This window comes from Euprymna scolopes, chromosome 25 (genome assembly GCF_053919585.1).
Source record: "Euprymna scolopes isolate OS-2025 chromosome 25, ASM5391958v1, whole genome shotgun sequence".
NCBI classification, from domain to species: domain Eukaryota; kingdom Metazoa; phylum Mollusca; class Cephalopoda; order Sepiida; family Sepiolidae; genus Euprymna; species Euprymna scolopes.
Genome location: NC_136506.1, coordinates 63,085,912 through 63,103,639, shown reverse-complemented (window position 1 = coordinate 63,103,639; position 17,728 = coordinate 63,085,912). Strand labels below are relative to the sequence as shown.

Here is a 17,728-nt window from a genome sequence, read left to right as displayed (position 1 = left end):
CTCAACTTGACGGACAGATGTCTCATCAATGACAGAAGGGGGGCGACCAGGTCTGGGAGCTGTTTCCACAGACTTCCGGCCATGTTTGAATTCACAATGCCAGCGTTTTACAAGGTCATATGATGGGGCATTATCACCATAAGTTTCTTTCATTTCATCAAAAGTCTCCTGTGGTGTGCGTCCTTTCAAATACAAAAACCGGATCACTGCTTGACATTCAACAGACTCCATTTCACACCTGACTCAGTTCAAACACCTGTAAAACAGAAACCACAATTAGTTCAGAGCTGTAATTTCCCACATAACCCGTAGAGATATAAATCATTGCACATGCAAAATTTCAGCTAGATCAGACAATTGGAAGTGGGTCAGGCGAATTACTTATGGCACGCCCCTCGTAATTTTGATTTTTGGTTAACAGATGTTGAGAATGATAATTTTACTGTATTTTTTGTTTATGAGCTGATTTAAGTTACTATCTTGAGGGAAGTTTCTATAAAGAATCTGGTAGAATTCCTTTGGCAAGTTGTTTTGGATGTGACCACTGTAAGGCGGATTAGACCATATACACTCTTGATGTCTACCTTTCTTATTATCCTTATTTCCGTAAGGTTCGTACTTAATATGCTGTATAGTATAGTTACAAATCATCTTTAAAAAACAATATTTTATGAGATACCGGGTCTTTCAATCTCTAGTCTAGGCTGTACAAACATGGTTTTGTGATTTAGCACTCATCTTATACAACCGACATATGATAAATTTATTTAAAATTGCTCCAATATTGCACCTCGTCTTACTTGACGGTCGCGTTATACGCCGAAATATACGGTATTTAATTTCACTATTAAAACCTGATCTCGCAAATACTTCGTTATAATATTTTTTCTTACTCTTAAATATGTGCTCGTTATAAGACTAGTTATACTTTTTGAAATGCTGGAAACAATAGCTTTCTTCATTGAGTATGGGTGATTAGATTTAGAGTCGATATAATATAATGTTTAATTAGGTTTATGGTATGGTTCATGTTTTGTTAATTAAGTTGAGAGTAACATCTAAAAAGTTTATTAATTTATGGTTAATGTCAAATTATTTTTCGGTGAATGTCTTTAAAGAAGTTATGAAAACACACACACACACACACACACACACACACACACACACACACACACACACACACACATATATATATATATTTACTTCAGTCGAATTCTCAGGAATCAAGGGGCCCACGATCTGGGGCTAACATTTGAAGTCTATATGAATACATAGATATTCGAATGTTCCATTAAAGTTCTTTATCTCTCAAACACTGAGTTAGTAAAGAAATTGAGAACATAATTTTCCTCTCCCCAATTAACCATTTTCATACGTCATAGTATATCTTTCATTATTGTCTATTGGTCTTACTGGATTCTAGGACCAGAATTTATCTTGTCTGGTGGAGTATCCAGCTTCGTGCTATTACTTGAGGTAACATCACTTGGAGAAGGTGCACCTTTCCTCGTAAAAGCTAATGTGGGTTAGCGATAGTGAGATCTTATTTGGGTGTGTGTGTGAGTGCGTGTGTGGTAAAGCGTATTCAGATGGCTGTTTTCAAATTGTACACAAGGCCCGTTCCTCAATATTTTGGAGGCCGCAACTGTACTAATGCGCAAACCATCGCTCTGTAGGCAATACGAGCTGTCGCATAAATTAGACCTGTTTAAAGAGCTCTGATTTACTAGAAGGGTGTGGGGAATGCCTACATTGCATCATTATTTCTTGTTTCTGCACTTATTTGCAGGCAAGTTAACGTTTTTTTTTTTTTTTTTTGTCCCAGGTTCTGAAATATGGACGATATATCACGGGTGATTCATTCATTTAATTCATCCCGTGTAGTTTAATAATTTTTTTCACCCCTCCCTTCGCCACCATTTTTTAATTGTGTAACTCGTTTTATTTTCATCGTTACCGACGTAATCGCGCTTGAGAAGGGCCTGACGAAAGGTACCTCGAGGTTCTTTTTTTCTTAAATTTTAGTCGAATAGTCTTTTGACTATTTTTTCTCCCTGCATCGATCCCCCAAATTTTAATGACTCCACTTCTCATTTTAAAAACGTTAATATATATATATATATATATATATATATATATATATATATATATATATATATATATATATATATATAACCTACTTACAGATTTAGGAAATTAGGTTTCTAGTTAGCTTAAAGCAATACTCTACTGTAAATAATAGATTTTTTTTTCGCTGTGACGGGCAGTTCAGGTTTTAAATCTCGACCTGGATACACTTGTTGTATCTGGTCATTTATATAACTGACTTTGGAATATATATATATATATATATATATATATATATATATATATATATATATATATATATATATATCTGATGAGTTGTTTCGTATTCGTACACTATATATATATATATACATATATATATTCTTAGTATATATTTAATAATTGAAAGTATATATATATATATATATATATATATATATATATATATATATATATATATATATATATATGACTTATATGACTTATTGACTAGATGGTTTTCTAACGATTGATAAAACATATTTTTAAAATTGTTTTATATAGGTTTAAAGGTTAAAAACTTCAAAGACTATATATATATATATATATATATATATATATATATATATATATATATATATAGAGAGAGAGAGAGAGAGAGAGAGAGGATGGAATATCTTACTCCAAGATAAGACCAATAACCACGGTAATCTGTGAACTTTTGAGGCGAAGACGACCGTCAAAGCGATTGCCATGTCGATTCCTTCGGCGAACATTGTGAACATTACGACGAGGAAGAAATACTGCAATACGACTGCAATTGCTGTGCACAAGCTCTGCAATAAATTAATCAATTAAACAAATGAATGTGCATATATTCGCATTTCAACCATACATTGTGGAAATAACTCGTAGCAGTTGTATTTGTATGAACCATTTTAGGTATCTATGCTTTTAATTATCCAGAGCAAAGGATAAAGAAAAAGAAGTGTAGGATTAAAATGATGCTTTATGTAAATAATCACCATATAAAATTATCACAGCTGATTGCTCAGACATCACGTGATGATGGACTGTTTTTTTTTTATAAACAGTGTGTTTTTGAAAGGCAATGAAGTCGACAACATCTAAAAGAAATAGAAAAAAACGTCTGCCCACCTGCTTCCGTCGTCGTCGCCACCACCACCAATCAGACGGGTGGAATAGCTACAACTAATGTAACCGGAGACTAACAACGACGACTGCAGGATTGATTTTTATTATGCAAAAAATCCAGTTCCACAAAGAGAGGTACTGTATATTGGGACAAAAAAAATTGTCCCAGTCTATTCTTTCAATGGTTGAGGACAGAACAGATGAATTGTAGTATCAGAGCAGCATCATATTAGCCAACAGACCAAGCATTTAGGCTGTGCGCCACATCCACCATCTCCACACATATCTGAAACGAATCTAACCAAATTAAAAAAAAATGCAAAAAATAAAGATAAGTGTTAAACACTGCACGAGTGATCACTCAATTAATCCGTCGATGATGAACTGATCCACCTGCCGAAACGAATGCGAATTGAATAGTGGATATCGACGCTTCGAACATGCATTGCGACTCAAAGATTCCTTGTCTCAGGGACACGTTTGATCCCCAATAAGAAAAAACATCTTGTCATCTCCGCTTGTGCCGTCGTGATTGACGCTATGATGGGCGGGAAGAAGAATGCCGGTAGGAGAAGCAGATACATGGATTTCACTACTGTTAACGCCCACTGATTCGTCTTTCACGAGCCGACTCTAAAAGAAAAGAATAAACCAATTCATGTATATGGATAATTTTAGGCTATTATCAAAAATGGAATTAAAAATATAACTATACAAAATTTTTATCCAGGATATAAAAATGTAACTCTGGATGGAAAATGTATTAGACTTGCTGTTAGCAATACATTGGAATTACTTTTGTAATACAATCTGGTGTTTCGATAACAATTATTAGAACGATCTCGGCATATATAATCATTAGAATTACAGAAACCTTAATGAATTTAGTTTTAAAATCATATCAGTTTCATCTTATTTCATTTCATAGTTCAGCTGAAATATAATTATAACTCTGTATAGTGTAATCAGCACTAGTGCAGACGCGCATATGCAAATACCCAGCCGTGTACGAAATGACGTCATGATAAGGAAAAAAAGCAAGACTATAAAAAGGAGAAAGATCACATTAGCGACGTTGGTGACGTCACAGCAGCAACGAGAAGTCACGCGCGGTGGAGAACGAATAAATGATGTTATAAAATAGGAGTCGAATTATTACTTGTCCCATGTTCCTGGCGACACAGACTCTATACAACGTGTGGGTCCCGTGTGTTAACGAGTGTGTAACGTTAGACTGATTCTTCGTAATATACTGACATTACTGTTGACTGCTACTAATACAAGTCTATTAATGTTGATTGCATTAACTAACGGTTATTTGTTATCTTACCTTTTCCCTCGGACCTTCGATTACTAAAACGGAAATCACGTACGCTATGATAAGGGATACGCACATATTCATGAGGAGAACGCTCTGGGTTTTACTGACGTTTTCGGAAGTTACATTCCTGGAAAATAGAAGCATTTCAAAAATTAAATCAAGCAATTCGATGAACCGCCAACTGTTATAATCCCACAGAACCCATATTTGGGCACGTTTACAAATTATTTTATTTACTCTCTTCCCAAAACACATCAAGACAAAAATCACGAAATGCCTCTTTGAAATTATTGAAACTTCAAAGCCCACACTAATACAGCCGAGGTTTTAGAAAATATAATTATTCACCCTACAGTGACACACCTTGAACAAGGTATGATAAAATAAAATATAGATAAAATCATAATGTACCTATTTACTATGCCTCCCCACGGGACAGAGTTAGACACCAGGGTCGTTTTTTAACGTGGAGAAAAGTTACAAAAATAAAAATTGTCTCAGTCGTGAAGGATTTCTCCTCCACCGAAAGAGAACAAGAAATAGTGTAACTCACTGGTCGATTGCTGTGTTTGAGTTAACACTTTTTTTTTTTACAATTTTCTTATCATTTTTTCTTGCTGGGATAGCGGTATTGTACCGGATGTCAGACATTTACCCACTATCTCATACATTTTAACCGAAAGATCATTTTAAGATTTTAACAGTCACTTTAAATGCAATTGTTTGTATCTCTCTTGTATTTGGTTCGCTGGGTATATTTGTTACGCAGTTTTTGAAATTCGTTTTCATGAGCCAGGTTGCTCCTATAAATACTGAAATAATCGAGATCGTCCTTAGATTCCAGTTTCTTTTCATGTCATAACATAAGACCTTGGTATTTTGTTATCTGTTTCCTTTCAGCTTTGTTTAACGCAGCATTATTGGAGACATTAATTTCTACGAAGTATGTTTCAATTTCCTTCTTTGTCTCATATAACCACGTCATGTTTAATAATTCCGTTTTCTAGGTGCGTAGCTGTAGGGATTGCATAGTCATAGTTGATGGTGTATGACTTATTTCCAACTGTTTTTTCTGGTATATGTTCCCAGAACTTGCTGCTGCATTATATATTCAACATTTTACTGATGGTTCAGTAGAGATATGTACATACTCCATTGTGTCGCATTATATAGTAGCCGTTCTCCCAGCAGAACTTTATAGCTGGATTTCAGGTGGGTCACACCCTACTTTTGTGCGGTACAACTTGCACTTGTCGTTGCTAAGACTAGTCATCTTCTCAAAAGCAATAGTCATAAAGCCTTTATAAAAGTGTTGATCGAAACTGTTCTTATTCTGCCAACTTATCAAATATGACTTTGCAATGATATACTTTTTGGTCCCCCGATAAAAGGAGGGTGGACCTGTAAATTCACCCTTGTCCGTTCGTCTGTCCGAAAATAAATCAATAACTACGCCTTGGAGTTTTTTTAATTTTGAACAAACATTAAACATGATATGAGTAAAATGTAATAGAACGGATTTTCCGGGGAAATTCTGGTGTCCCCCACCAGGGGTGCCTTTCGGATTAAAATGGCTAAAATTGACACTTCAGTGCTTATTAAAAAAAATTGATACTTTGGATTTTTATAAAACTTTCTAAAAAGTTGTAACTAACTAATTTCTATATAATTTAGTTTGTCTATACTTCGCGATAACTCTTGGGTGTGCCCTGGGGGCTCTTTTAGGGCTAATAAAAACACTCCATTTTGGGGACTGTTTTATTTGTCCGGAAATTTTTGTGTATGTCTATTTAGCAGTTTTGCATGGTGCTGAACTCAAATTTAAATATGCCTTGGATACTTTTGGAGCTATATGGGGGGGGCAAATGATGGACTTAGTCATTTCTTTTTTTTGCATGGTGCAGAACTCAGACTTACATATGTTAAGGCCTAAAACTGCACCGTTTTATCATTTCACCAGGATTTGATGTCCCCTGGGGACTTTTGGGGCTAAATGATGTGGGTAGGGCAAATGCTGAACTGAGTCATTTTTTAATGCCTCGTTCACTGTGCACTCATAGGGAACCATGCATGCTTCACTTGTTAAGACTAAAATGCATTTGCCAAATGCATGAGGTTATTTAGATCTGATTCGCGAGGTTTGATCAAATTCATCCATCGCTTAATTTGGCTGATTTAATTATGTGAAACAGTTTGTGAAGGAACCATTTATTATTAACATGCTAGATAGGTGTGAATTTATCCTGAAGCAACACACAAATAAAGAAATGAATCTGTAGCTAGCTAATAAAATCTGTAGTTTAAAGTTTGAATCGTCTTTATCACCATTCTTCAAATAAATATTCCACTTAACTCTAAGAGTCAAGGATCCGAACTGCAATATCAACCCGAGATTCGAACAATATCGATTCACCCCATTAAAGGTTTCAACATGGTATCAATATGTCATTTTCTCATCATATGTACGATTTTGATGGCAAATCGAAATGGTTCATGGTACACAAATGATTGATGAAAAAAACTTACCCTAACACAACTATCGAAGCATATATAAACAAGAAAAGAAATCACTTACTTCCAAAATATTACATAAATGATTATTGTGAGGCCAAGCGCAACGACTGAAATACTGCAAGCGATTATCGTTATCATGGAGATGATGCCACGATCAGTGTCGGACTGGAAAAGTAAAATGTAGTTAAAAATAATTCAATATAAAAATTGGTCATGATTGCTTTGGATTTGAATAAAATTTATATCAGAAATACTTAATACTAAACGTTTCACCATTAAAAACGGTCAAAAGTTATAGTCCGTTTACTTCAAATGAATACTTTATTACAAATTGATGGTTGAATATAGTTGTGTACTAAATTTTGCGTTAACTACCAATTTCTATTAATCCGTGTTAATCCTTAACTATGCATAAGCGACCCCCCCCAAAATAGCACTACAACAAATAATCAAGGAGGATCAAGGAGGATGTAAAGACCGAGGAGAGAAAGCACTACCCAGACCTCCACTGAATGAGCGCGAAAAGGGCCGAGACCTTAGGGAGGCTTATTGCCACCCAAATTCCAGTAAAATCCAATAGTCGCTACCAATGAGAAATCAATGGTAAAGGGGCATTGCGATAACATAAATGAATCTAAAAACGTTATTGAAAGAGGTGGTGAGTACTGGAAATCTAGGGAGACTTGTTGTCGCTCAAACTCCGGGGAATACAACAGGTTGTTCTAAAAAAAAATGTTTTGATGATGGCCTATGTGAAAACTCTTATAGTAGTAAATATAATAATAACTGACTTTCGACAGTCGTTTATTAGGTTCCATGCAGAATATAAAAAATGTGTACTAATCAGTTATAATGTAATAATACTTACCATAGGTTTCATTAATATGGCGAAATTTGTTAAATCGTCACAACTACAAACGGTATAATCGGAATTGGATGTCACCACTTCGCATCCTCTTTTCGACCAATAGCCACCACGATCAGGACTGTCAACGAATCATAAAGATTACGATAAAGACACAGCGAAAACTCCTCTCTCTCTCTCTCTCTCTCTCTCTCTCTCTCTTTCTCTCTCTCTCTCTCTCTCTCTCTCTATATATATATATATATATATATATTTGAAATTTAACTTTTTCTAATCACAAATTTTAAATTCCCAAATTATGATATATATATATATATATATATATATATATATATATATATATATATATATATATATATATATATATATATATATATATCATAATTTAGGAATTTAAAATGTGTGATTAGAAAAAGTTAAATTTCAAATATAGAAATTTTATTGTATGCAAGACAAAGAATACAGTGTAGTAAAATATATTTCCTTAACCCATGAATTTTCGATGTTTTTACATCTCCTCGGGGGGGGGGGAATATTAGCAAATATTATAAAAGGTTTGCACCTGATTTGCTAAAGGTAATAGAAAATTAAATTAAATGTTTTTAAAGTTTTTAAATAATTTTAGCTACATAGAATAAGGGAAAGTGGATATTAATGCAAAAAAAAAAAAGGATATTGAACTTCAAATCGAAATTATATGATAAATCCTGTAAAAAGATCCAACGCGTATTGTAATAAATCCAAGGAATTCCTTAGATTGTTACCAGCTTCCTTGGATTTATTTGCTCTATCTAGGATATTGAGCAATTTTATTTAGCTGGGATAGTCTTATATAACATATTACATACAATAATATTTTGTAAGACCGATAATCACTGGATTTGCACACCAGTAGATTTATTGTATTTCATTATATATATATATATATATATATATATATATATATATATATATATATATATATATATATATGAGCAAAAAGTTAATAAAATATGTTAAAAAACACATTGAAATGAGTTAAAAACATATTTAATCTGAAAAGGAAACACTAGATAAATGGATAGTCCTTAATCCGCGGAGTTTCGAAGAAATACTTTCCTTCTCATCAGAGGGTAGGAATTAGCAAAATGCGGGATCGGATTCTGCATGCAGAAGTATTTGATGAAACAACAAGTAAGTCAAAGATCTTACTTGAAAACAAAAAAAGGTGAAGCAGAGGGAATATGGTAAAGAAAAAGGTGATTACACACGAATGGATAGTCTGGTTGAAGATAAAAAATACAGTGACGGTAAAATCCAAATTCTCGACAAAAATTTTGCATAACTGTTTTTTTCCTTCTCCATCTGCACGTGGCACTCTTTCGAAAATAGATAAATAGATAAATAATAAAAAATAAGAACGTTACTTGTTATCGTGTCTTTTTGAAAACATTTACATAACCTTTTTATTTTTATTTATATATCTGTTTAAGCTTTTTTTCAGTATACTAGAAGGAATTCAGTTGATTACAACCCTTTCTGTGTGTTCTTTACATTACAATAGTACAACCCTGAATCCGACGGTGCAATACTACACCGTTCAATACTGTAAAACTGAAACGAAGCTGTTCTGCTTGAAAACGGCTCTATTTCCTTCTTATTCATATTTATATTGATTCTTTGCTTTAAAAAACTAAAGTAATTACGTGTTTACTTTTTTAATATCCCATTTTGCTGTTTCGAATTATTTTACTAAAGTAAGTAAAGCTTCATTATTTTTCAAAACTGTTTTTGTTTCTTTGTTTTTCGATATTTCGTCGATATTATTTAGTAAGAGTGTTTAGCAGAAAAGCCAACAAACGACTATCCGAAAAAATAAATATACAAGAAATAAATGTTACTATGGTCAATAAAAGTTTAGTTCATATTTTTTGTTTTGAAATAGTTTTTAATGCTCTTTACTTTAAATAATTTCAGCGAACCGAAATTAAACCGAAATTTGAGGCGATAACTACTTAAATGAATTTTTATATAAACTACACATGCCATAATCGAATATTCCTCAAGCACAAAATAACGGAAAACATTAAAATATATTTATAAATATTCCTTACGTTGACGGAACTCTCTTAAATTGTTAACACAGAATGCTCAGGTGCCCCTCCTTCAAATTGAAAACGAGGCTCTCCATTTCAAAGTCGCTGTCATTTTGATTTTTTTAAAACCGATTCGTGAATTTAAAAAAAAATCTTTTTACAAACTACTTAAAAATACAAACCAATGAACTTTTCAACCATAAAAGTAACTTTTATTGACTATGGTAACATTTATTTCTTTTATATTTATATTATTATATATATAACATTTTCTCTTTGTAAAAAAACTTCATTTTGTTGATCACTCTTGACTACGAATGGAAACAAAGTTTATATAAAAAATATATTTTCGCGAAAATTATGTTTACTTTCATCATATTTTGCTTAGGCTAAAATTTTTGAGTATCAAAACCTATCTCTTTACAACCCCCTCCTTTTCATAACCTATCATACTTTCATCAATCACAGTCCATTTTCTGTAGGCTGTTTTTGAACCCAATCAACGACGGGTATTTCTGCTAATATATATATATATATATATATATATATATATATATATATATATATATATATATATATGATCACTGGAATATTTGTTTACTTATTCTTATGTTTTGGGGAATTTTTAATATCTCCATTTCCGTTTATCAACATTTTCAAATCCTTTTGCATTCTAAGGAAAAAAGAAGACTTTCCAAATGTTTTCTGGGAACATACATTTATCTCTAATGAGTTGTTTGGTGGGTTGCCACGATTCAACGAAACGCGTGTAAGACGTGCTTCATAAAAATGTCAATAAAATATTATGAGTGTGAATCAAAATACATCTGTTTTATTAATGATAACTAGCGGTATATGTGTGTGCGCATGTGTGGGCGTGTGTGTGTTCTTGTGTCTGTGTCTGAATATGTATGTGTGTGTATTTATGTGTAGATGAAAAATACAATACTTGCTTGATATTGAAATCCCAGAAGCTGCACTCATAGTATCCCTGTGAAAATGATATAAATAAAATGTAGCAAATTTTAATAAAACAATAATAAAAACAATATTTTGCAAATAACTAAATAACTGATGATGTGTTCAACTACGTTATTATCTACTACGCATATAATTTCATAGACCATTAGTTTATGGATTTTAAGTTTACAATATATATATATATATATATATATATATATATATATAGGGGAAGTCGGGGTAAGTTGAGCATAGGGGTAAGTTGAGACACCCCCTTTTAACCACAATTGACTAAGCCAATCCAAGTTTGTGTGCAATCTATAAACAACTGATCACGTGACTTTAACCTCCACCATTTTGTTTTGCTGAGCCAATATCGGAGGTTGATGCAGTAAAAGAAAATCAGATTTCGTGCCAAAAAATTAAAATAAAGCGTTACAGAGGTGAGTGCATGTTTCTTGTGTGTAGTAATAGTTTGATTAGATATAATATGTGGTAGTTGTTTGTTCAGTTACTTGCCTTCATACCTGTAAAAGATTTTTACATTCACCACACATGAGATACATGCATTTGAACAGACAATTCAATGAGGTCAGACTGGGGTAAGTTGAGCCAATGCTAATGGGGTAAGTTGTGCCATTGGCTCAACTTGCCCCATACGTCTTTTTACACGTTTTCAAGAAACAGATGAATGTGCAACCACATCAGTAGGCCTGTTATAGAGTGAATTCAAAATGCATGTTGTATAAGTTACATGCTCTACTTGTATAAGAATTAGATCTATGGGTTACCTGGTAAATGTTTAAGATGTGTAAGCCGTGCTTGGATAGGAATTTGCATGTTGTACAGGCGCTTTGTTATTCTAATAATAATAATTATTTTTATTATTACTATTATCATTATTATTTTTAACATTATTATTATTATTATCATTGTAGAATCAAGAATGCACTTACCTCCCCTCTCCACCATTATGGACTAGCCTACAATTAGTCAGGCATGGTGGGTTATTCCATTTGGAGGCGCCTGATTGGCTAAACATGCCAGGAGAGGCAGGTGCCTCTCTACAAATGCCAGCTGTTCTGGCATTCATTGTTCACTGTTCCAGACTTATGCCAGGAACTCCACTGAATCAACTAGTTCACTCTAGTAATATTCTACATCATTATCGGATTTATTGTGTTAACTTCATTTTTCTTTTTTGTGTGTTTCACAGAAAAAAAGCCCACCAGACATGCGCCACTACGTGCGAAAGACAAATCGTGGACAAACTCCTACATACGTTATGGAACGGGCTGCTGCCGCTGTTACTGGAGGCCAGAGTGTGAGGAGTGCTGCAAAGGACTTTAACATTGATCGAATGACACTGAAGCGGTACATGGACAAACAAGACAGTCAACCAGCAGGGACTGCTTACACACCTGTTTCCTTACGGCAATTGGTTTTTAGTCCTGAAATGGAAAGGGATTTGGCTGACCACGTGAAACAATTGTCAGACATGTTTCATGGGTTGTCATTGAGAAGATGTCGCACACTGGCATATGAGTTTGCTAAAAAAAAAAAACTGTCTCAATCTGCCACCAAGTTGGGATCGTGAGAAAAAAGCAGGACATGATTGGTGGTTAGGCTTCAAGAAGCACCGGAACCTGGCAATTAGAGTGACAGAAGCAACATCTTTTAGGCGTGCCACAGCCTTCAACCGCCCAGTTGTTGATAAATTTTTCAACAACTTGAGTCAGATAATGGACAAGTACAAGTTCTCACCAAGTGACATTTACAACACTGATGAGACTGGGTGCACCACCGTTCAAAACCCTGGAGCCTTTGTCACAGAAAAGGGAAAGAAACAAGTTGGTTCAATCACCTCTGCTGAACGCGGGGAATTGGTAATGGTGGTGTACACTGTGAGTGCAATTGGATCAGTCGTGCCTCCTCTGTTCATCTTTCCCAGAGTCCACTACAGAGATCACTTCATTAGAGGTGGACCAACACAGTGCATAGGGAGGGCAACACGAAGTGGCTGGATGAATGAAGAGGTGTTTGTGGAATATTTAAATCACATCATCAAGCACACCAGGAAAGAAAATCCTCTTAATCATCGACAACCATGACACACACATTTCTTTGAATGTTGTGAACACAGCAAGATCTCATGGCGTTGTCTTACTGACCATTCCACCACACACTTCCCATCGTCTCCAGCCGCTCGACCGGTCAGTGTATGGACCCTTCAAAACAGCGTACAACAGAGCCATGGATGGGTGGCTACGATCCAATCCAGGGAAAACAGTAACAATATATGAAATCCCAGCTCTAGTGAACCAAGCCCAGATGATTGCCATGACACCATTGAACATTGCTGCTGGATTCCAAGCCTCGGGCATTCATCCATTTTACCGGGACATCTTTAGTGAAATTGACTTTTCCCCTTCTCTTCCAACTGACCGTGAGCAAAATGTGGCTGCAGAAAGCCTTGAGGCAAATTCTACTGTGGAAGATGCAGGACCATCAGGTGAGGTTCCTGGAGCAGTCTTGCCCGTGCACAGTGATGATGTCCGACCACAAAAACAGCAAGAAGATGATCTTATGCAACCATCCGCATCTGGGTCTTGTGTTTCATCTAGCTCACATGATATCATGCATCGTTCATACATTTCACCATCTGTAATTCAGCTATTTCCGAAAGCAGCACCAAGAAAGGCAAGAAGAGGTGGTCACAAAAAGGACAGCTCAAAGATTTTGACTGACAGCCCTGAACGACAGAAGCTGATAGCCCTTTCTGAAAATAGAAAGAGGAGCCTATTAACAAAAACAAAGCAGTGTTTGTTCAATGCTGGTGGGAAAAAGTCATGTCCCCCGAGATCTAAAACCCCATGTTCAAGTGACACTGATGATTCAGATTTTGAATTTGATGATGTGTTATCAGATAGTGATGGTGATATTGATCTGGATAGCCCAATAATCGAAGGTGACTTTGTGGTTGTCAAATGTGCTGGCAAATCACGAACTGTGAACTATATTGCCCGGGTTGACACTCTCAACGGGGAGGACTTTGAGTTTGAAGGTGTTTTCCTTCAAAAAGTTGCTGGGAAGGTAGGAACGGACAAGCCTGTGTTTGTTCCAAACCCAAAGGACGAAGCGGGTTTCAATGCAGAAGATGTTGTTTACAAGCTGCCACAGCCAAATAGTGTTGGCAGTCCTGTCCGTTGTTCTAGCCAGCTCGTTTTCAGCTGTGACTTGTCACAGTGGCAACTTCATTAACTTACTTTCAGATATATGTTTCAAATTTTGTGCTGGTTCATTCCCTGTAATTAACATTTCTACTTCATAATTATAATTTGTTTTATAACCACAGCAACAATTTTGGGCTTGTTCTTTCTTTATTTGCAACACATTTTTGCGTGGCACAACTTACCCCTGTGTGGCACAACTTACCCCAGAGGTTGGATCAACTTGCCCCATGGTCGGGGCAAGTTGAGCCATTTGATATGCATTTTTGTAAAGCACATGGTCGGTTTAGGTGTACTAGCAGAAAACTGCAACTTGTTTCAAAATGTTCCCAAATAAAAGAATTTTATAATAATGCATTCATCTTTGCAAAATAATTAGTCGTTTGGGTTCTGAAGAGCCAAAATGGAAAATTGGCTCAACTTACCCCGACTTCCCCTATATATAAGTAATGAAATCAAAGGAGATTCTGTGATTACCTGATATACGCAATGGTAAACTTTAATCTAAGTTAAATACCAGTTTATGTATAGATAATTTAATCCCAACCGAATAAAAAGGCTCAATACGATACGAGTAGAGCTTATTATAAAAGAAAGAAAATTAAAACTGTCAGTTGAACTTTACAATCAAAATTTATTGTTCGACTGAATACTCCAAAAAACAATTTACAAAGTCCTTACTCCGCGGAGTTTTAAAGAATGATATTCTTGTTATTCTTCTCATCAGAGGATAAAAAGAAATCAGCAAATTATATTTGTAGCAATGCTAGAATTAAGTGAAACCGCAATTTATTATAGCCATAAATTGCAAAAAAAAAAAAAAAAAAAAAAAAAAAAAAAAAAAACGAAAAACAAACAAACAAGTAAAAAAATGTTCGATATGTAAAATAAACAAATAAATAAAAACAAACCGCGTATAATATTTCAGCTTGCATGAATATTCTCTCAAGGTAATCTGAAAGGTGAAAATAATTCTTTCTTTTTTTTTTTTTTTTTTTTTTTTTTTTTTTTTACATATCCAACATTATTTTCACTAGTTTTTTCTTGGCAATTTATGACTATAATAAATTGTGGTTTCACTTAATGCCATAACCAGCAAATTGCTACAAATTATCTCGAATCACTGCTGGCACGATTTCAAATTTGGATTTCAATGTCGTGAAGAAATCCGATGTTCAACAATATGTTCAAATAAAAAATGAGTGGATATGGTCTCGTACTGGAGATGCTGAGTTGCGGGTTGTTACTCGGGGACAAGGAAAATTATCGCAAGACCATACTTTAATCATCAGTGTTGCTCTGAACCAAAGGGCATTTAAAAAAAGTACTTTGTCGTTCTCGCAGGACTCAGATCCTGTTCACGGAGCGAAAAAAACAAACAAACAAAAAAAAAAACAAGAATGGCTTCAGAAGAATGTTCCAAAATTCATTTCAAAGGAAGAATGGGCTCCATCATCTCCAGACCTCAACCCGTTGTATTATTGGTATCTGGTCTATCTTAGAGATTAAAGTCTCAGCTTCCCATTATACAAGAAATCAAGTAAAGAATGAGCTAAAATCCCACAAAATATCGTTCATGACTCGTGTAGAGCATTCGTCAAGTGTTTGCAATATGTTATTGATGCATACGGCGTTCACGTTGAAAAAGTTTGGATATTTTTTATCTAATAATACTATTGTATATATTTACGGTTGGGTGATCTGTATTGTTTAATTTATTTAATAAATATGAGAAAAAAACTCTGTAACATTAATTATTGAACACTCTGTATATTCTATTCTTCTTTAATTATTCTTTAAAAATTCGGAAAAAAATCTCACGTCGAACGCCACTAAGAAATTTCCAGTCAATTCTCCTAATGCATTCATTTCGTAAAGACCTTAGGAAGCAAACTTTTAACTCAATTTTATTATTATTGTTATACTACTACTACTACTACTACTACTAGTAGTAGTAGTAGTAGTAGGAGTAACAGTCGCAGTAGTAGCAGAGGAAGTAGTAGTAGTAGTAGTAGTAGTAAAAACTTAATAAAAGGCATAAACACATGGGTAGTGTCACTAGTAAGATACTCCGAACCGTTTATAGGCTGAATCAAAGAAGAATTGAGCCATTCGAATAGAAGACCAGGAAACACATGATTGTGTACAATGCACTGCACCCAAAAGATGATGCTGAGCGACTCAAAGTGAAAAGGAAAGAAGGAGGAAAATTACTGGTTTGTATAGAAGACTGTAAATGACACGAAAAAAGAATTAGAAAAATACATAATGAAGAACGCAAAAAGAATAATTACTGCAGTAAGAGACACTGAAAAAAAAAAAAAGAATAAATAAAACAAACAAGACAAAAACGAGAGGCAAGGGATAAGACGAGAAACAGAAAAATGGAAACAGAAAAATGGCTACATGGACGATTCATAAGGATAACAAAAGATGAGACTAACGAAAACATTTGACATGGCTACAAAAAGGAAACCTAACCAGAGAAACTGAATTTCTAATAACAACCGCACGATAATGCGATTAGAACAAACCACATAAAAGCAAGGATCAACAAGATACAAGAAAAACAGTAAATGCAGACTATGTGGACAAAGAGACGAAAAAATCAACCACATAATAAGCGAATGTACTCGATCGATTTGGCTGAAATTTGTATGGATCTTTGTTATGATAAGATGCAACGAATAAAGTATTGTGGTATCCGTTTGATGCATATTATGGATCAATAGGTATTGATACAGTTATTGCAATACCATATTTACTCTAGAAGTTTGGCATAAAGCACTCATCTTAACTTTTGACCGTTTTTTACATGTTAAACTCTTTATCTACGTTATTGTATGTTTAATAAAACATGTCTTACCGAAGATAGATGTGAAAAATTGAGTAAAATTTTGTCCTTCATATTTTCCAAAGTTTTTTGAAGTGAAATCGACACAACAAATGAATTGGCGATGCAATGAGTGTTTCTGCAAAAAAATTAAAAAATAAGATTAGAAAATATATCGAAATTGTTAGATTATTCCACCTGATATCTATCGATACTAAATTGTTATTTGTAGAGAAAATATTCAGATTGGCACTTATGGCGGAAATTAAAAGTGAAGAGAATACAGAAAAGTATTGTATGATGTACGTACCCGCCACGGACCGAAGATGAAATATTCCAAAATCACGTAATTCGATCAAGTAGTTTTTTTTTTTTTTTATTATTAATAAAGAAAATCATGTTTTACCACTAAGCGAGCAAATCATAGTGCTTTTGTCGACCATCTTTAAATCCGATGAAATAAAAAGGGGCACAACTCAAATCGAAGTTGAGAGGTGAAAACTCAGCCTTACGTTCAATGTAGTTTAGTAGTAAAATCGCTCCAAAGTTTTGATTTTCTTATACCTGCTGGATTTAAGTACTTTTTGGAATATGACATCTTCATTATGTAACGAGTACGTATATCATATAGAGTTTTCTGAGTTTTCTTTATTTTTAATTGCCGCTATAAGTGTCAATCTGAATAAGCACTAGAAAATATATTGATAAGATTTTTCTCTTACACTGAAA

At 34.3% G+C, this 17,728-nt stretch overlaps 2 protein-coding genes across 2 annotated transcripts in view; both read right to left on the bottom strand.

Moving 5' to 3' along the window:
• The window catches only part of LOC145247399 (adhesion G protein-coupled receptor E5-like), a 54,467-nt gene extending 50,605 nt beyond the window's left edge, over nucleotides 1-3,862 (bottom strand). Inside the window, exon 1 of the mRNA XM_080109101.1 lies at nucleotides 2,729-3,862. Coding sequence (XP_079965227.1) covers nucleotides 2,729-2,831 — 103 coding nt within the window. The 5' untranslated portion in view covers nucleotides 2,832-3,862. The remainder of the gene's footprint in view (nucleotides 1-2,728) is intronic.
• The window catches only part of LOC145247215 (adhesion G protein-coupled receptor B3-like), a 73,032-nt gene continuing 58,973 nt past the window's right edge, over nucleotides 3,670-17,728 (bottom strand). The window contains exons 9-14 of the mRNA XM_080108844.1: nucleotides 17,033-17,138; nucleotides 10,930-10,967; nucleotides 7,905-8,022; nucleotides 7,098-7,201; nucleotides 4,532-4,649; nucleotides 3,670-3,834 (exon numbers count right to left, since the gene is read on the bottom strand). Of these exons, the coding sequence (XP_079964970.1) occupies nucleotides 3,670-3,834; nucleotides 4,532-4,649; nucleotides 7,098-7,201; nucleotides 7,905-8,022; nucleotides 10,930-10,967; nucleotides 17,033-17,138 (649 nt within the window). The remainder of the gene's footprint in view (nucleotides 3,835-4,531; nucleotides 4,650-7,097; nucleotides 7,202-7,904; nucleotides 8,023-10,929; nucleotides 10,968-17,032; nucleotides 17,139-17,728) is intronic.